This window comes from Amia ocellicauda, chromosome 22 (assembly GCF_036373705.1).
Source record: "Amia ocellicauda isolate fAmiCal2 chromosome 22, fAmiCal2.hap1, whole genome shotgun sequence".
Lineage (NCBI taxonomy): Eukaryota > Metazoa > Chordata > Actinopteri > Amiiformes > Amiidae > Amia > Amia ocellicauda.
Window position 1 is genome coordinate 11141762 of NC_089871.1, and position 20111 is coordinate 11161872.

At 52.1% G+C, this 20111-nt stretch overlaps 2 protein-coding genes across 2 annotated transcripts in view; one reads left to right on the forward strand and one right to left on the reverse strand.

The window, feature by feature from the left end:
• The window catches only part of unc13a (unc-13 homolog A (C. elegans)), a 37350-nt gene extending 33066 nt beyond the window's left edge, over positions 1 to 4284 (forward strand). The window contains 5 exon segments of the mRNA XM_066695913.1: positions 621 to 768; positions 1121 to 1177; positions 2597 to 2689; positions 2799 to 2958; positions 3065 to 4284. Coding sequence (XP_066552010.1) covers positions 621 to 768; positions 1121 to 1177; positions 2597 to 2689; positions 2799 to 2958; positions 3065 to 3350 — 744 coding nt within the window. The 3' untranslated portion in view covers positions 3351 to 4284.
• Positions 4285 to 6965: 2681 nt separating this feature from the next.
• On the reverse strand, positions 6966 to 20111 carry LOC136717712 (unconventional myosin-Va). Its single transcript, XM_066695174.1, has 35 exons — positions 19568 to 20111; positions 18379 to 18486; positions 18019 to 18187; positions 17794 to 17938; positions 17468 to 17624; positions 17180 to 17323; positions 16932 to 17013; positions 16744 to 16851; positions 16522 to 16634; positions 16086 to 16354; positions 15836 to 15917; positions 15609 to 15749; positions 15357 to 15488; positions 15172 to 15255; positions 14774 to 14929; positions 14574 to 14671; positions 14374 to 14460; positions 13875 to 14201; positions 13636 to 13792; positions 13267 to 13506; positions 12834 to 13049; positions 12452 to 12545; positions 10636 to 10772; positions 10231 to 10353; positions 10006 to 10106; positions 9700 to 9874; positions 9506 to 9614; positions 9293 to 9418; positions 9048 to 9199; positions 8838 to 8936; positions 8530 to 8668; positions 8141 to 8438; positions 7741 to 7915; positions 7443 to 7523; positions 6966 to 7266 (listed from the first exon to the last, which is right to left on the reverse strand). The coding sequence occupies exons 1-35, from the start codon at positions 19592 to 19594 to the stop codon at positions 7102 to 7104; spliced, it is 5016 nt and encodes a 1671-aa protein (XP_066551271.1). The 5' UTR covers positions 19595 to 20111; the 3' UTR covers positions 6966 to 7101.

A 20111-nucleotide genomic window follows, 5' to 3' on the forward strand; every position in this document is an offset into this window, starting at 1 on the left:
ATGTTGGGGAGCAATTTGTGAAACTGGGAATAGACACCCAAACAGGTGTCCCCCTTCTGGTGCATCCTAGCTGGTGATTGTTATTATTTATTTCTTAGCAGACATCCAGGGTGACTTACAAAATATAAGAGCATTAAAAGTGCAATAATACTGTACAGATCAGAACATAATACAATTATGGAGCCAGGCAATTATTGCTTGGGGGGACATTCTCTCAACATTAAATAAAATGTGCGTGTGTGTGTGTTACTGTGCATATCACACACACACAAACAAAAAAAACAAGCTAACATCAACAGAAATTTTCTTGTTCACCTCCAACTAAAATTAACCCTGCAGTACTGTGCTGTTGTTGCCTCTGAATGAATATTAAAAAACAAAGAAATTGTTAAAACAGGAGACTAGGCAGATGCATTATACACACATACATACACACACATACGTTCAGTGTTAATAATATTTTTTAGCGTGCGGCCTTCCGTATTTGAACATACAGTTTAACACTACCATTCACCGCAGTGCAATCAAGTTTTTTCTTGCAGGGACTCGAGTCATTACATCTCTGAGAAGGACACTCTGACTGTGCCCCTCCCTTCCTCTCTGTCTCTGTGTCTCCGCAGCAATACTTCCACGCAGGGGGGGTGGGGCTGAAGAAGACCTTCCTGGAGAAGAGCCCTGACCTGCAGTCTCTGCGATACGCCCTCTCCCTGTACACACAGGCCACTGACACCCTCATCAAGACATTTGTGCAGACCCAGAATGCACAGGGTAATGCTGCCCCACCCTGCCCCTCTGTCTGTGTCTGTTTGTGTTGGTTTCTGTGTGGCTGTCTGTCTCTCCCTCTCTCTCTATCTCACACCCGTCTCCCTCTCTGTCTCTCTTACTGTGTCTCTCTGTATCTACTTAACACAATGTCTTCCTCCTGCAGTGTGCAGCAATGCGTTTCAAAATCAGACATAATAACTGCAACATGTGATGTTGAAAGTGTCTGGGATGAACGGAGGACCACAGAAACACAGATGTTCTTTTTCTCTTTTTCTTGCTTCTTCTTTATGTTATCTCTCTCTCTCTCCCTCTGTCTCTCTCTCTCGGCCGCTCTCTCCCTCTCTCTCTCCGCTAGTTCACGGAGGGAAGGGGGTGCGGTACACCCTTAGCGAGGAAGTGTACCCCGAGAAGGGTATGTGCGCACGGGGACACTGGGCCCCACACCCGGCTTCCAAGAGCAGACAACCCACGCCTGCCCCCGAGACGCCAACTTACAAATACACACACACAGTCACACAGACTAATTCACACACACAGTCACTCTCACACAGCTAACACACACATACATGCACACACGAAACACACGCTGAGACATACATACATGCACACACATGCTTACACAAGCTGTGTGTGTGTGTGACCATGTCTTGGGGCTCGCTCTCCCTGGGTCTGTCTCTTGCAAGGTCTTGGAAGCAGAGATTTGCCTGAATCCTTCCTGAATGTCAGAGTGCTCCTGCTGATGTTGATGATGATGATGCATTTGCTCAGTTTGTCTGGAGGGGGCCACTGTCCCAGGCTCACTGCCCCCCCTCACCTCCACATACTCTGCTGTGTGCTGTCAGTGAGCGGGCCTGGTTCCCATTGTGAGCCCAGCTAGCCTGAGACCAGACCCTCCTCCTCCGGGTAAACTGAGTCTTCCTGCCTGAGCCCGAGCCCCCGAGTTGGGCCACTGCATGCCTCCCCCTGCCCCCAGAACCAGCAGCATCCAGCTGTCATCCGGTCCAGTCCATTCCACTCAAGTCCCCCTTCCCAAGGGCCGGTCATGCTGGGACTGGGTCGGGTCAGGCTGGGCCGGGACTGGCAGCCTGGAGGCTGGCTGCTGCTGGGTGCTTGCTCTGGGCAGGGGACCCCAGGAATGGGACATACTGGACATGTCTGAGCATGTGACGTGACCCTGCCTGCTGGGGAAAACCTGCAGGGGATAAAATAAAATAAAAACAAACACTATGGTCAACCCCCAACACCTAATCAAAATCAACCGACTGCCTTCCTCCTCCTCCCTCCTGTTCCCTCCCTCCCTCCCTCCTCCGGCCTTGCACTGCACCTAGCAAGGCCACCGATTGGCTGGGGTGGAAATCAATCAAGGGCTACGCATTGGGCGCCTGTGTTTGTCTGCTGACAAACTCCTGACCAATATTTAACACTTAATAATCCAGGGTCTAAGTTTTTTAAGTGTGTGTTTTTTTTTTAACTTCTGTTGCTCTTTTTCTATCCTGTGTCAGTGAATTAATTAATTGAAATTTCCAAATAAAATACAATGTATAAATAAATTAAAAAGCTGCCCAATCTATAGCCCTGACCTTTCTATGACCCTGTAACAGGCCAATGGCAGTGCAGGACGCCTCCTTTTGGCCACGCCTCCCACAGTGTGCCAGCCAATGGCAGACAGACATTCAAATAGCGAATGATGAAGCGGACCATGGCTTGGCGGGGGGCGTGGTGGCATGAGTGGTGCATCACGCAGGAGGAGAAGGAGGCGTCCTGATTGGCTGAGAGCTGGTTGTAGGAGGTTAATCATTCTGACTTCTGATTCCCAACCCCACCCCCCCAGGCTCTGGTGTAGACGACCCAGTGGGTGAGGTGTCAATCCATGTGGAGATATTCACTCACCCCAACACTGGGGAGCACAAGATCACAGTGAAGGGTGAGTCAGTCAGTCTGTCTGTCTGTCTGTGTGTGTGTCTGACTGTCCATCTTGTATGTGTGTCTGGGTCTCTAACCACCCCCTCTCTGGCTCTCTGCCTCTCTCTCAGTGGTGGCAGCCAATGACCTGCGCTGGCAGACCTCTGGGATCTTCCGCCCCTTCGTGGAGACGCACATCATCGGGCCGCACCTCAGCGACCGCAAGAGGAAGTTCGCCACCAAGTCCAAGAACAACAGCTGGGCGCCCAAATACAACGAGACTTTCCCCTTGTGAGTGAGAGAGAGAGGGAGTGTGTGTGTTTGACTGTCTCTTGCTCTCTTGTAGAAGAGGTTTGATTAAAGCACGTCTGTCTCTGTCTCCCTCTCCCCACTGTAGCACGCTGAGCAGCGAGGCGGGGCCGGAGTGCTACGAGCTGCAGGTGTGTGTGAAGGACTACTGCTTTGCACGGGAGGACCGCACGGTGGGGCTGGCTGTGCTGCAGCTGCGGGACCTGGCCTCCAGGGGCAGCGTGGCCTGCTGGCTCCCCCTGGGCCGCCGCATCCACATGGACGAGACGGGGCTGACGGTGCTGCGCATCCTGTCCCAGCGCAACAATGACGAGGTTGCCAAGGAGTTCGTCAAGCTCAAGTCTGACACGCGCTCTGCAGAGGAGGGCAGCTAGAGGGCGCCAGGGATGGGGGGAGATAGAGAGATAGAGAGATAGAGAGATAGAGGGAGGGAGGGATACTCAACGCACAAGCCATGGCAGAGGAGGGCAGCTAGAGACCACAGGACAGAGGGACGGCCAGCGGAGCTACAACCATGGTCTCCAACCACCGGCCTCGCTGCTACTGCTGCACACGCACCCCCCCCCACGCGCCATTCTGTCTCTCTCTGAGACAACCCCCCCCGAGGCTGTCTCTGAAGCACACACACACACACACACAAACCTGCTCGATATGACACTAAAACCATTTTTCTATTTAATTTTATCTACAAGAAAAGGAAAGAAAAAAAGAAAGAATATATAAAACAAAAAACTTTATAGGAAACACAATAAAAAAGACTTTGAAATGCAAAAAAAACACACAAAAACTGTACAGCTGTCACAGAGATGACATCAGAGGCTGCCACCCCACTGCAGCGCCCTCCTCTCCTTGGCCAATCCCTGCCCTTCTCTCACCCTGCTCCTCCCCCATTCAGAAGCCATCAGTGATGCAGCTCCAATACAGGACTGATCACCAGTAAGGTGCTCTGGGACATTGCCCTGCCCCTGCCCCCCCCCCCCAGGTTATGCAAACCCAAGGGCATGGGCAACAGAACAGCACCATGGAGGACTACACCAGCAGAGGGGCTCCGAACTCCATTTCCCAGCAGCCTCCCCTGCACCCCTGCTGGGAGCCCTTGGTCACCCTGCTCCTGTGTCTTGGGGGGGCTGACACGTGGATTTCTGAATTATTGTCGTTGATTCAATAGCCATGAAAGGAGCCAACTCCCTCTCGTTCTCTCGTTCTCTCACTCGCCCGCTCTCTCCCTCCCTCTCTCCTTCTGCAAATTGTGTTTCATTCAAAAGATAATTTGAAGAAAAAGAAAGAAGGAAAAAAAGGCAATTCTAATTACTGGTGTATTGATATGAATTGATCAAAGGATTGATCGATTGGTTTATGATATATATATATATATATATATATATATATATATGTATACATATGTATACATATAGGAGGAGATTCTGCACTTGATATTTTTTACATTACCAGTGGGATGTCTTCTGGTTTGTAACTACCTTTGATCAACTGTCTGTCTGTTCAGCACACTGCCCCCATTTCCTGCACAGCAGATCACGTCTGTCTGTCTGTCTGTCTGTCTGTCTGACCGGCCCGGCTCAGTTTGCTCTGTACATAGTCTCAGTTCTGCATGAAGAAATGAAGCCTCCTAGCACTGTGATTAATTTTATCGCCCCCTTGTGGACTGGCAGACTCAGCCTGTTTGTGTGTGAGTGTGATTGTGACACACACACACACACACACATGCCAATAGTGAGGCTGGGTGAATAATAAGCCTGCATATTTATTTATTTTAGAATTGCCAAAGTGTCTTTATATTTCTTGGGGCTTTGTGTGTGTTGGGGGGTTGTTTATGATATTTTGTATGTTTGTTTGTGAGTCCGTTCCACCCAAACACATTCCACTGGAGAGCAAGCCGGGCCGGGCTGGGCTGGATTTCCAAACACGTCGGACCTCCAACAAGACTCAAACAGGAGCAGGAAGAGGTGACCCCCCCTTACCCCCAATCCTGCCTGACACCCCAAGTCAATCCCCCCTTTCTCCACTGGAAAGAAGCACAACTAGCGCCCCCTGCCTGGCTCTGAAGGGAACAGCGTCCAATAGAACAAACCACGACAACAAAACACACCGAACGGAGAGGAGGAACTCGCCTGCATCACAACCCTGGTGGGCAGCACAGGGACGGACTGCTAACAGACTGGTGTCAGGGCTGCAGTGCTGCCCCCGTAAACCTCTAATACAGACAATGACCATCGGTGCCACCCTAGTGGGCGACCCTGGGAGCTGCAGCCTTGGAGTAAAGCACGGGAAAGAGAGAAAGTGTGTGTGTGTGTGTGTGTGTGTGTGTGTTGGGGGGGGGGGGGGGCATTTCTCCTGCGCTGTAGTGTGTGTATCTGTGTCAGCCTCCAGTTTGCAGCGACACTTAATGCACGTTGTTTCAATCTGCACATCAAAAGCCATAACTTTAGAAATTATAATAATAATACATAGAAGAAGGAAAAACACAGCCTTGTCCTGCTGGTGTGTAAACAGTTCAGGGTTAATGTGTGTGTGTGTGTGAGTTAGTGAGTGAGTGAGTGTGTGTGTATGGGAATGCTCAATTGTTTTCCCCTGGGCCTCCCCCTCCAAACTCACAATAACACAAAACCCTGCAATGTCATCTGCAACTTCCGCCTCTCCCTCTCTCTCCTGCCCCTCTCCCCCTTCAATGAGAGATGCATCCACAGAACAATTCTCAATCTCATAATTCTGCAGTAAGACCTCCAGTTTCTGCTGTATTTTTTCTAACGAAGAGTGTTTATGGTTTTATGTTGTGTATGTTTTGCACCCGTGAGCTGTCCAGTGTGTTACAGCGGCATTAATGATGATTGCACTGTCCCGCGATGCTCTTCTGACCCCCATCTAGTGACCGAGTGTGTGTCGAGGCTTTTGTACACGGACACACACATGCACGCCCGCACAGATATAGGTCCACACAGTGACACACACGCCTTGTAAATAGAAGAAGTGCATGATGGTAGATGCCTCCGTGTGGCAGCACGCGTCAAGAGCCGACCGTCGTCTTTCTCTCCTGAACTTTTCTTGGTTTGCATTTGTTCCAGAAATAATTATTTATTTATGTTTTTTTCTCAGCCTTGTGAATATATATATATATACAGATATAATGACCGATGTGTAGTGGTCCTCGCATGAGAACACTTTTTTTTTTATACTGAAGATGTTTATAATTTTTTTGTTTTAATATTCTAATTATGATTATGGTTGTTATTATTGGGGACTGGGGGTAGGGGACTGCAGCCTGGCTGAGTTTCTGCTTCCAATAAAATAATTAAATAAAAAGACACGCCTCTTTTAAAACAAATCTGGGGAGAGAGAGCAAATCAATTAAGTGGAAGATGTGTCCATGTGTCCTGCCTTTCTGGTTGCTTGGTTTCGTTTTGGTCCTGTCCCGGGGGTTTTACAGCGATTCACCGCAGACCCACACCAGTAAAGGAAAGTGGATCTCTGCATTATGATCACATGACTTCTCCATGTCTCGGTATCACCATCAGGATCCGGACCTGTTTATTTTTAGCTTATGTCAGCTGTAGGACATTGCAGTCATATTATCTTGCACCCACAACAGCAGTATATTTCATTATTAGTTGTTTTTTTTCCCCCATTTATTTTACTGAAACGTTTGATCCTGTGTCGTTGCTTATTTGTAAACGTGTCTCCTGAATGCAGTTGCACACGTAATTTTATAACCTCATTGTTTAAACAATATTCCCCTCTGTAGTCTACAGACTCCACACACACACACACACACTGTGTTGACAAAAAAAAAAAACACAAAACTAATTTTAAAGTTTGACATAATCAATTAAAAAATGCAGGAGTCTCTTCATTTTCCTTCTGCTGTGACAGAAATATGCCCCCACACAGCTACAGTTATCTGCAGTACCGAGTTTATAAATCTGCGCCAAAATAACTACAAGTGTGGCAGGATTAAGAACAAACACACGGGGGAATTTGGGTGTTAAACTAAAATCTGTTTATTTCTATTAGAATAATACACTTTATATTTTCCTATTTTATTATTTCCTAATGCTAATCCTGAGAGCTTCGGCCTGTCATCCTCAGCACCTCCAGGGGGTGCTGTGGGGGCTACACTCTGCGCAGGAAGGAGAGCTTGAGGCCGGCGGGGATGTCCAGCTGGTCAGCCCGGAGCGGCGGGGTGGGGGGCAGGCTGGGGAAGGTGACGGGGAAAACACGGTGCACATCCAGCAGTAGCTGCCGCAGTTCCCCCTGGCATCGCGCCCGCAGCAGCGCCTGGCACACACGGACACGCACACAGGGACACAGACAGTCAGACAGACAGAGTCAGTTGTCAGGCAGTATAAACTCACAAGTCATAGCTGACAATCAAACAACTGGAGTCCATCCTCTGTTACTCAATATTAACTAACCCATGAAAAGGACACAGGCAAAGGACAGGTGTGTCTTACCTGCACAGAGCGGATGAAGTTGAGTGTGACGCGCTCCTCCGCCTCACTGTGTGGAGTGTACAGGGTCAAGATCTTTACTATCTGAAACAGAGCAAGAGAGGGAGAGTTTTATTCCTGCCACACTTTTGGACCCATAGAGAGACAAACAGGCAGGCAGAAAAACAGATGGACAGATTTATAAATAAGCAGACAGAAAGATACATAGATATAAATTCTTTTCTCTCTAATTCACGAGTTGCACCAGTGCTGTTAAAATGAGGTGTTTGTGCACAAAGCGGACGTCTCTCTGTAGACTCACCTGCTGGCTGCTCAGGGCAGTGCAGGTGTCCACGATGGCCTGAGCATCGCCCTCTGACCTCTTGCTGACCTGCAGCAGCTGTGCGGCCTGGATCAGCGGCTCCAGAGCATCCACAGCGCCCTCCAGCTGCAGGGAGTGACTGCGCAGCCACTCTTCCAACTGACTGACATTGTACCTGGGATGGGATGAGAGGGACAGAGTGTGACAGTGAGAGGCAGAGAGACACAGTGAGATACAGAGAGAGACTGAGAGACAGAGAGAGACACAGAGAGAGAGTGAGAGACAGAGAGAGACAGAGAGAGAGTGAGACAGAGAGAGACACAGTGAGATACAGAGAGAGACAGAGAGAGAGAGACAGAGAGACACACAGAGACACAGAGAGAGACACGCAGACACAGACCGGATCTGCAGGCCGCGGCTCCATGAGCACACGTCGCGCCGTAACAGCAGGCTGTTGAGGGCAGTGGCGGCGAGGAGGTGGGACAACTGCCTGAACGCTTGCCCGCGCAGGGTGGGGGGCAGCGCCTGGCGCACCATGGCAGCCTCCAGCACACCCAGCTCTCCCAGCACCGCAGCCACCCCGGGGCCCCCCACTCCCGAGCCCCGCCCCTCCACCACCCCCCGCAGCCGGGACGCCGGGGTCTTTGTGGACGAGCTGGAGAGACCTGCGATCCCCTCACTCTCCAACAGAGCTGGCACTGAGAGAGAGAGAGAGAGTGAGACAATCACACACAGACAGACAGGCAGACAGACACACGGGCAGGCAAATGGACGGACAGACAGGCTCACCGATCAGTGGCTGCAGGCGTCTCTCAGTGATGGCCAGGAGCTGCTGGTAGGCCTGAATGGACAGGCCAGCCAGCGCCCGCCGAGCCTCACTCAGGTCAGGGGTCACCCGTGCTGGCTCCTCGGACCAATCACACGAGTCCTAGGGGGAGGACAGTGAGATCAGGGTGAAGGTTTGGGGTTCAGGGAATCAGTGTGTGTGAGACATACTTACTGCGCCGCTCACCCTCCCTCTCTCTCTCTCTCCCCACACCCCTCATTTTATTCACTCCTTCCCTCCCCCTCTCCATCTCTCCTTCCACCTCTCTCACCGCGGGCCGGGTGGCTGGGCAGTACTGGATCAGCAGGTCAGAGAGAAGGCAGGTATTACTGAGCCACAGAGCGGTCATCCCCACATCAGCACTGTGCTTCTGAGAGAGAAAAGAGAGAGAGAGAGAGAGAGAGACGGAGGGAGGGTCAGGTACAAACACACAGTCAGTGGCAGAGTGAGCCAGCAGTAGCAGGCAGGGCTATGACGGTACCTTGAGCGCCCCCTTCAGGCCAGCGATGGTGGAGGCGCACAGCGACCGCGCCCGGGTCTCCTCCCCACTGACCACTGCCTGGCCAATCACCAGGGAGAGCAGCCGCGCAGGGAGACCCAGGGGCAGAGAGAGCGCCGGCTCAGCCCGCAGGTCTGACACAGGAAAGGGAGAGAGAGGGAGAGAGAGTGTCAGTGTGGGTCGGGTGTGTGTCAGTGTGTCAATGCCAGCGTGTCAGTGCGTCAAACCTGTAATGAGGTTGCGGATCAGCCGGCCCTCGTCTCTGCGCTGGCACTCCAGCAGCCCCAGCAGCTCCACCCCTTTCTGTGTGACGGGCAGGGCTTCCTCCCCTGAGGTCACCACAGCCCCGGAGCCTGGGAGAGAGAGGGAGAGAGGAGGGGAGATTGTGAGAGAGGTATATATAGTGAGTGATGTGTAGAGGGAGACACTGTGAAACAGACCTGTGTGTGTGGGTGCGTGCTGTAGTGCCAGTGTGTGTCTCTGAGCTTTCAGCTCCTCCCTCAGTCTGCCGGCCTCCCGCTCTCTGGCCTCCAGCTGCTCCTGCAGGTCCTGAACACAGAAACACTGAGCACAGTCCATTTCATTAACACAGGCACTGTTTCTCTCTTTTAATCTCTCTCTCTCTCTCTCTCACCATGTTCTCTGAAACTAGGGTGCTGAGTTGCTCCTGTACTGCGGGGGGGATGGGGGTGTCCAGTGGGGGTCCGAGGGCCACGGCCAGGCCACGTCCCCCCTGGCCCTGCCCCCGCAGAGCACACAACTCCCTCTCCCACTGCTCTCGCTGTGAGAGGAGCTGGGACTCCAAGAACCTGAGAGAGAGAGAGAGAGAGAGAGGGGGGGAGAGGGAGAGAGTTGTATAATTATTCTACAGCAGTCCCCTATGAGGGTACAGTAGCGCTCTATGGCTGTCCCCTACACCAGTCTCGGGGGAGGAACTCACTTGTTAGCCACTCGGACTGCATCATAGGCGTGCCTCAGATCCTCTCCTCTCATTCGCTCAGCCCTGTCCTTAGCCACACCCAGCGACTCCATCAGGGACTCCTGAGGACCAATCAGAGAGCAAGAGTCCCACTCAGCTGACAGATCAACAGACAGGCAAACACAAAGACAGAAACATGGAGAGACACATATGCACAAAGACAGACAGACACATAGACGGTATTACCCATGGTGCTGTGGGGGTCCAGCCCATCCGGTCAGGGGGTGGTGAGGAGACGGGAGACAGTGGTGGGCTGTGATCCAAAACCAAACTCTGGGCCGAGTCCGAGCGCCGGTGCCCCCAGGAGCGCTGCACAGGGCAACACAGCTGTCACGTCACACACTGGACCCGACCAGAACCACCCTGTCTCTTTTCCAGCTCACTAGAGTGGTAATAGACTCAAGAATATGCAGACACATTCAAAGTGATATTTTATTATTATTGTTCCTTGTTTGGCTTTACTCTGCTGCCACCTTGTGACAGATACTGAACTGCAGCCCCCAAGCCTTCTCCTGCAGAGAATCAGTGTATGACTGTGTATCAGTGTATGTGTGTGAGTGTGTTACCTGTGTCAGTGTGTGTGTTTGTTACCTGTGTTAGTGTGAGCTCCTCTTTCAGGTTGTCGTATCGCTGTTCCAGGCGGCTGAACTCTCGCAGCAGCTTCTGGAAGCTCCGCCTCTGCTCCTCCAGCTCCGCCCCCAGACTGCTGCTCTGCTGGGCCACACGCTCTGCGACACACACACACATGAAATTATTTTACAAAGAACAAATAAAATATATATAATGTAAATCATACCACCTTATTTTGGCAAATATAAACACAAATTCAAATACCTTCCTAACTGAGAAATGTAGGTTTGTGGCAAAAGAATGGTCAGGATGACAGGAGACAATTTTGAAGTTCTGTGTTTTACGACACAGGCCTGTGCTCAACAAAGTACGACAGATAACACGTCCATCCTGCAGACCCCCCAACTGACAAATGGGCTGTCATGCCCCGTCTCCAGAGAGACCAGCACCACAATCCAGTTGAAGATTTATGTTGTGAAACCCAAACATTAAGGTACTTAATATATTCCATTGACCAGGGCAACAAACCCAAATACAAACTACATGCTGCTAACAGAAGTGTTACGCAGCTTCTTCCTCAGTTTGATAGATAGATAAAAGGTGACTTAAACTTAACTTAATGACACTTAAGTTATTCCACCTCAGAACCAAAACATGAATAAGCCATGTTTGGTCTTAAAAGAAAGACCATTAGCTACAACAACCATTGGATCATTTATATTTCACATACAATGCAATATTAACATTTGGTAAGATAATTATTCACACATCCTAATTGATCCGCCACTGGCATGAGCATCAGATCCCCCCCTGGAACTCCAAGACTCAAATTTAACATCAGTGAGCAAGAAAACCTGGCTGGTTTGGTATCGACTGTAAGGTCATGCTTTGAGGGACTTGAAAATGTAATTGATAGAACTAAGACTCGACAATAGAGAGTTAGAAACTCCAGGTCACGTTTGAACCATTTTTCACATTCCTCAAAGCCATTCCCAATACACAATTTGGAGTGGAACAACCTGGGAGAAGAAACCAAGGAGATGAAATCCAGGAAGACTGAACGGAACCAGAACCAGAACTTCTCCAGCAAAAACCTGAAAGCTTTGCAACCGTCCTCCAGTCTAATCAATCTGCCAGGCTATCGAATAACCGTCTCTCAGTAAACCACACAGGTAGTATATTCTGTGTACTAGTCAAGAATTAGGTAAATCACAATTACATAAAACCTAGTTGTGTATGAGATCTAAATTGTAGGAACAGGTTTGTTATTTTCCATGTTTTGTGCCTCGAGTCAAAACTCGAGTATTGGATAGATCTCTCACTCTCACTTTTAATATTATCCACCCTGCTTGTCTCTATCATATCTTTGCAAATACATGTTGTCTATTTACACTTTTAATTGACCTATACCTTGTATAAAACGAAACAGCCTCAAAGGGGGATTCATGCAGATCAACCTCACCACTAATCTGAGCTCGTATTAGTAAAGTATTGTGGTAACTTGTGAATCAACCCAGTCTCGTTTTCAGAGGATTTGACCGCTGTGGGTTGTCTGTGTGGGGGTCACTAGATATCAGGACTTTATTCAGCAATTATTATCTCCTCTGATAACGATACCAGATAAACAAGCCACACTCCAGTTTAAAGTCCTAGACCAATCGAACGTACTTACTAATAAAACAATAACTGTAATGATAAATTGAAATCAATTTGTCCATTGCCACATTCTGCCTGTATCTTACCAGATCAGCATCCTTCCATTTCATTAAACTATTTACAGCACACAAACAGACAAAGAAAGAGACACACCGACAGACAGGCAGACAAACAAACCTACCCTCCAGTGTTCTCTCTTGCTCCAGTAAACGAGTGTGGAGCTCATCCCTCTCTCCCTGAAAAGACACCTTCTCCACCTGTAGGGCCTGCAGCGCCTGAGAGAGAGAGAGAAAGAGAGTGAGCACCTCACTTTTCATTTTTAAAAACTGGCGAGGGACAACAGATGAAAATTTGCCACTTGGCTAATTCGGGCACATTTAAATGTTTAATGTGCATCGTCCCAGTGAAATAGATAAATACAAAAATATTTAAAAAATGCGTAATTAGAAACCCTCCTCTTCACATCCCCTGCAGTGCAGCCTAATTGAAATAACTGACAGATAATTGGCTCATTTAAGGCCTGGGTCCAGTAAGCAATCAGCAGCAGCAGGCAGTGGGGATACCTGTGTGAGCCTGGCGATCTCCTGCACGTCCCTCTCCTGCGCCCTCCTGCTCTCCTCCCTCTCGCGCTCCCTCTCCCCCTCCAGCTGGACCAGGGCGGGCCGGGCCTGGTCCTGGTGCCGCAGCCTCTCCAGCTCCCCCTGCAGGCGGGCCAGCTCTGCGCAGTGACATGCACGCTCTGAGCACAGCACCCCCCGCAGCTCTGCACACTCCTGGGCCTGGGAGGTCAGAGAAGGCGGGGAAAGGAGAACACACACACAGATAATGAACACACTGTCTGTGCAGTGCTGGGTGCACTGGTCTCCCTGCTCTCGGGAGATTTGCCACACTTTGTTGCCATTTGTAACTGTGATCTTCCAGCCGCCACTTCTTTCACGACACTCACCTGCAGCGGAGGGTGTGTGCGTTTGAATGCTCCGCCCCTCCGTGTCTCACCTGCTGGTCGGCGCGCTGCTGCAGCTGGATCAGTTTGAGCTCCAGCCCGCGGTGCAGCTGCCGGTACCTCTCCACAGACTTCGCCTCCAGCCTTCTCCTGCGCAACTCCCTCTGCGCCTGTCGCCGCCGGTAGCAGCACTGCAGGTACAGCGTGGCCGCCCTGATGCGCAGGAACGAGCGCCGGGACAGCCAGCTGCGCACACGGGCCTGCAACACGCACGCTGCGCGCTCCCTCCGCAGCTGCAGAGAGAGGAGAGGAGAGAGGGAGGAGAGCAGAGGGAGAGGGAGAGGAGAGGGGAATGAAAGTGCTGTTATGTTGGTTTACAGTGTTTGTCACATGTCTGTACACGTGTCCTCCCGCCTCTGTACCTGTCTGTATGCGCTGCGTGCGATGGCTCCGCGGGTGTAGGCCTGCACAGTGACTGCAGCGGAGCGCAGCCGCAGGTACAGGCGCTGCACTCTGACCGAGCGGAACCAGGACTGGAGCAGAACCGCAGCCCGAGAGACGCGCAGGAGCCACGCCCACCTGCAACACAGCACCGGTCAGTCTACAGATGACTGCGGTAAGATGTGTGCTTTGGGTGGGTTCGGGTCGGTTTGGCTCTCACCTCCTGGCCAGCGCTCCCCGGGTGTACCTCTGCAGGGTGAGGACGGCCCGGCGGATCAGCTGGTACCGGCGCCGGCTCAGCCAGCCTCGCAGACGGCTCTGCAGAACCACGGCCCCCCAGCGCAGACGCTCAGCCCGCAGACGCTCCAGCAGCGCCACCTGCCCGGCCCGGAAGAAGATCTTGGTTCTGCCAAACTGGTACTGATCCGAGTCTGGGATGAGCTGCGCCAGGGCCCGGTCACACGCGGCCCGCTGGTCCCCATCCGGACCCACCCCCCCACCGCCCAGCAGGACCCGGTACCGGCTGCAGAACTCCTGGTAGGTCCATCTGAAAATGGGACACCACCAGTCAGACAGAGCCACAGTACCACACCAGCAGTTTACTGGGTTAATCTGGGTCTGAGTTTGTGTGAGTGAGTGTGTGTGTGTGTATGTGAGGATATTTTCCAGCAGCACCAGGAGGCAGTGTGGCTCTGTGGTTCTGTCTGGGTCCAGCTCACCTGGAGGGGTATCCTGCAGCACTGATCCGGATAGTCTCCAGAACCCCGCAGGCCCGGAGCTGTTGCACAGCCCGCTTTGGGTCAAACCTGGAGCACAACAAGACTGGTGACTGAGTGACCAGGACACGGGGACACACACATGCACACACACAGGCACACTCTCACAAACACTCAATCACACACACTTTTTCAGGACTCACAGGAAGGGTCTCTTGAGATCGTTGGGTTTGATGCAGCGGACGTAGTGCGGCGTGGTGGAGTTCAGAGTGTCCATGAGGAGCTGCAGGGACTGACGGAACTGCAGACAGACACACAGACACACAGACAGACAGGTGAGATCAGTCGAGGATGTCTCTCTGAGGTAAGGTGCAGGTACATACTGCAGTCACACGCCTCTCACCTGGCAGCCCACTGTCAGTTTGTGCTCCCTGTGTGCCGAAAGCCCGCCCCTCCTCCCCGATCGCAGGCTCCCATTGGGCACAGCGGACTTCAATCCAGATGGGGAGATGGTTCCCTCTGGTGGCTCCTCCTGGAACAGCTCCGCCACCAGCTCAGACTGGGGGAGGGGCGGAGAGGTGTCAGTCAGCTCACCTGAGGCTCAATTAGCTCATTAGCCAATTAATCAATAAGTCACTTTTGATCGTGGGAGACAGTGATGCTAAATTTCTAGTTACTTGATGGCAGGGCAAGAGAGAGAGGGAGGAGGAGTGAGAGGCAGGAGGAGGAGAGAGAGAGAGAGAGAGAGAGAGAGAGAGAGAGAGGGAGAGAGAGGGAGGAGGTGGAGGAGGGAGGCAGTACCTGGCTGGCCTTCAGGATGTTGATGGGCTCCTCAAACACTGTGTCCCGATTCTTGTCCAGGAATCCCTCGCACTCATACTGCACCTGAAACACACGCAAACCGACACGCTGTACACTGCATACTGTACGCATGGCATCAGTGTGTCATTGGAGTGTCGTTGGCGTGGTGGGTAGCCTGAGCTTACCGTGTCGGCAAAATGAACAACGATGAAGGCCGTGTTGGAGAGCCGGGGTTTGCTGAAGTGCGGGCTGGGCTTGTGCTTCTGGTGCTGCTCATACAGCTTCTGGGCCCAGCTGTCATCAGAACCGCGCGGCATCTGGACTCGGGGCAGAACCCACACAGACAGTCAGTCACCCTGTGCCCCTCTCAGTGTGCCAGGCAGTCAGTGCGTGGATGTGTGATTATGGCAGAGTGTGACAGTGTGTGTGGCGCTGACCCGGCACTCCTCGTCCAGCAGGTCCAGCAGGCCAAGCGGGCCCTCGATAAGCGCGATGCAGGGCCCGTTATCACTGAACCCCACACGCCGCCAGCCAAGCTCCTCCCGCACGTACTCCTCCTGCTCCAGCTGAAACACACGCTGAGGGGAGAGAATCACACAGAATTATTGGGACCCAGACACACACTTACACACATACTCAAACACGCACACACACACACACACACCTGGTTGAACTGTTGCTGCAGCTTCTCATTGGCGTAGTTGATGCAGAACTGCTCAAAGCTGTTCCTCTCAAACATCTCAAACCTGCACGAGAGAGAGAGGGTCAGTATGTGTGAATTTATTTTCCTAAACCCTCCATCCTTCTCTCCTTCCCCTGTACTCTCTCTCTCTCTCACACACACCTTCTCTCACAACCCCTCTCTTCCTCCCAACTATAGCCACACCCACTATAGCCTCTTCCCGCTCCCTCACCCATATATGTCAAGGACCCCGATGAAGGTTTTAGGCATCCGCCGATGTGCCCGCAAAGCCGTGTTGAGCCGTCGCACGGTCCAGGTGAACAGCCGATCGTACAGGTGCTTGGCCAGGGCGTCCCGAGCTCCCCCCGCTGCCCCCACCGCCATCGGCCGCACCACTGTCTCCCCGCCAACCACCAGGCGACGATGGCACAGCCAGTGGCCCATCTGAGAGCGCTCAACGCCCAGGAGCCGGGAGAACAGAGACAAGGACACATCGTCCGCCTGATAGCACAGAGACATAGAGACACAGAGACACGGAGACATCAGCACAGAGACGCATAGACATTAGTCAGAGGGAGAGAGAAGGGATAGACCGAGAAGGGAGAGAAATATAGACAGGGAGAAGGAGGAGAGAGAGGGAGAGAGACAGTGGGGACAGTGTCAGTCACATTGATACTGCTCCTCTCGCTGTCCCTCCCGCTGGCTCTGATCTCCACGTTCCCCAGGTGAAGAATCGCAGCCAGGATCCGGAACAGCTCCATCTGCTGGTCACCACGCACACCTGCAGGCAAAAACACAAAGAATTCCAGTCCATTCATAATGTCTGTCAGATAAGCAGTTTATGATCAGTCAGGCAATTAACGGTCAATTAAGCATTGACAGCCCCTGACCCAGGATGGTAAGCGCGTGCCGTGTGCGCTCCAGCTGCGCGGCGTCATCAGTGCCGGGGATCTGCGCCTGCCCATCGCCACTCGAGTACCGGAACTGTGCCGCCAGAGCTGCAGAGACACCAGGTCAGCATCACACTGACTGATTGACTGACACAAAGAAGCAGGGGTCAGGGGTCAGGGTTGCTCACCCAGCTTCAGCTCTCGCAGCTCAGGCAGGTCCCGGGAGGCGCACAGCTGGTAGAAAATGTGATAGTTTCTCTCCTCAGAGGCCTTGGGGGGGGGTCGGAGGAAGGAATGAGTGGACAGAACGGCAGGAGGGACAGAGGAGGGGGTGGGGGTAAGAATCCTTTCAATTAATAATTGGCCACATTCTTTATAATCAATCAGTGAAGTTTAATTAATGTTCTGTTTGCTGTTTTGTGTCAGGGTCAGGCACCTGGAAGACAACCCTGGATTTCTCCAACAGGTAGGTCCTCATTTTGGCCCCGATGATGTCACCGTGACGGCCGAAGCCGATCTCGATGTACTTCCCGAAGCGGCTGCTGTTGTCATTCCGGGTCGTCTTGGCGTTCCCGATGGCCTGGGGGTCACGCAGGGGTCAAACGGGTCAGAACCTGGCCTCACTCCACACTGACCAAACCCCTCCCACGCCTCAAATTGTCAAACAAAAACATGCGTAACTGTCTGCATGGCCACGCCCCCCCACCAGCACATCACCCATCACCTCCATAATGGGATTGGTGGCCAGCACCCGCTCCTCCACACTGGTCTGCTGGGCCGACCCCCCCACCGCCGCAAAGTACCGCATGGTGAATTTCGCAGAGACGGTCTTCCCCGCCCCGGACTCCCCGCTGATTATAATGGACTGGTTCTGCTCCTCCCTGGGGGGGACGGGGACAGGGAGAAGGGATGAAGGATGAGAGGCAGAGGGGCAAACATTGTGGCAGTGTTAGAGCCTGACTGTGCTTGGCAGGGCGCTCACCTCCCTGTCCCTTTACCCTCTACCTGAACCTCTGACCCCTTGGAACTCTAGCCCAGGCCGTGGCTGACCTTGCCATGTGGCGGTAGGCTTCCTCGGCCACAGAGAAGATGTGAGGGTCCATGTGGGCAGCATCCTGCCCGCTGTACGCATCGATCACCTCGGCGCCATAGATGGGCAGATCCTCGTAGGGGTTAATGGCCACCAGCACAATACCTGAAACACAACACAAACAGTGCATCAGGGGGCAGAGGTCAGGGGTCAAGGGTCAGGGTCTGAGCTCTACACCCCCTCACCGCAGTAGGTGTAGATGCAGCTGTAGTCCAGAAAGCGCAGTCTCAGGGTGTGCAGCACGCCGGGCTCGTGCAGGTGGCTCAGCGCCGTCAGGTCGCTCTCCCCCTCCTGCACCTCGGGGTTGGCCAGAGGGGGCAGGGCTGAGGGCGGGGCCACTGGGTACTGCACTTCCTGTCGTGGGGGAGGGATGGAGGGAGTAAGAATAGCTGTAGTAGTGGTTGAGTAGCTGCAAAAGCGACAGAAGCAGTGTCACTTATCCATATCAGTAGCAGGGCTGGTATCAGTCGTGCCAGCGCCACAGCAGTGTGACCCTTCCACAGCACATCACTATGTGTGGTGTTCCCTTGGCCCCCCAGCCTCACCTGACCATCGGGGAGCTGCAGCAGGAGGCTGCCCTCCCCCCTGAAGTCCTGCAGGATCACCGCCGACACCCACACCTCCTCCGGGTCAGGCAGCCACACCCTCGCACCCTGAGGGACAGGAGAGGGGGCGATGCAGATCAGTATTGTGACACACCCACACTCTCCCACACACAAACATGAAAAACAAACACACACACGCTTCCTGGTAGTGTGACACACATGCTCTGTGTGGGGGTCAGAGGTCAGGGTGGCCCCTCCCTGCACACACTTGGCTTCTGATCAGCATAAATTTCTCGTCTCTCGTTAAAAATTAAACGTCTGTCATCCCTGTCCCTCCCGGTCTCAGAGCTCAGGTTACTGCAGTTGCCTGCAAGATGGAAGAGGAGCTCCCCCCACAACACTCAGACCGAGAGAAACACTGACAGGTAGTCAGCGTTAATGTCACAGAGAGGCCCTGCAGTCCATGTGGAGCCCATCAGAAGAAAGCCTGTTTCATTCATCCCTGATTAACCCTTGTCAAACCCAGGATTAATCATGAACAGCCAGCCATTACTATACTAGCACCTGAAACTGAAATCCAGCTTAAGAACCCAAGACACACAAAATGTGGGGCCCTGCCTATTACATTAATGAACTAGAATCTAAAATGTCTGAAGATACATTGTCTGTATTATGGATATGATTACTGTATGGTAGTGTGCAGGTTCAATCAGTGATAGTCTGTAATCACAGTAGCAGCAGTACTATATAATTCAGGTTAGGAGTTGTGTGCATCAGGAATAGTATGTAAAAGTTAGTAGGTTAGCAGCTGTAGTTCAATAGCAGGTATATTCAAGCTACTATGTCAGTTAGTATAAATATATGTAAGTATTAGTATTAGTCATACAATGGCAATAACCCCAAGAATAATGAAGCTGTTTTTATTTCATTACCCGTTTTTAATATGGAAATACGTGCCCAATAAGGAAGCGACAAGAAGGCAGCTTAAAAGTGTCATAAGGGAACAAGAGAACTGCTCTAACAGGACAGACAGGCAGAGACGGACAGAGAGACTGAGGCAGAAAAACAGACAGAAAGACAGACATATAACAGAGAAATAAGGAGAAAGACAGTGAAACAAGCAAGACAACAGGCACAGACAGAGAGATGGCCAGAAAGACAGACAGTGACAAGACAACCTGGGTCTTACCCTGGTGTAGAGCTCTGTGCCAGACATGATGACTGTGGAGCGGGGAGGTCCAGTCTGCTCGGGTCAGTCTGGTCTGGGAATACGCGAGACTGGAAACTGGTCTGATCTGGGGTGGGGGGGCACAGGGCCGCAGGCTTTTCAAATTTACCAACAAATGTATATATTTCTAGGACTCCCTACCTCAGTCTCTCTCTCGCCGTCTCTTCTGCAGAGAGGTGTGCAGTCAGGAGAGTGCCCTTTGCACCGCTAGGAGAGACCGTGTGACACACGCGGGAGTCCCTGACTGGCAAGTTAACTGTTAACTCTCAGCAAGATCTGGAAGAGAGAGAGAGGGACTGTACAGTATTGCTGCAGAGTCACTGATTGGACGGGAATGGATTAGACTGCTGTAGAGTCACTGACTGGACTGCTTTGTAAACAGTCTACTGGAAACTAGTAGACTGCATTAGACCAGGGGGAAGGGTTACACTGGACTGGCTGTGCACGAAATCGCTTGCTCAATTAACCAATTAAGAGCTCAGGGTGGAGTGAATTCCATAAGCAG

Coding starts and splice junctions, on each gene's coding strand:
- LOC136717712 (XM_066695174.1), bottom strand. CDS start 19,594: ATGTCTGGCACAGAGCTCTACACCAGG. Junction 16,635..16,743: donor GCACGCGCTTACCATCCTGG/GTCAGGGGCTGT, acceptor TTTTGCCTGCAG/GTGTGCGTGGTGACCAGCAG. Junction 8,937..9,047: donor GCCTGAAGGGGGCGCTCAAG/GTACCGTCATAG, acceptor TTTCTCTCTCAG/AAGCACAGTGCTGATGTGGG.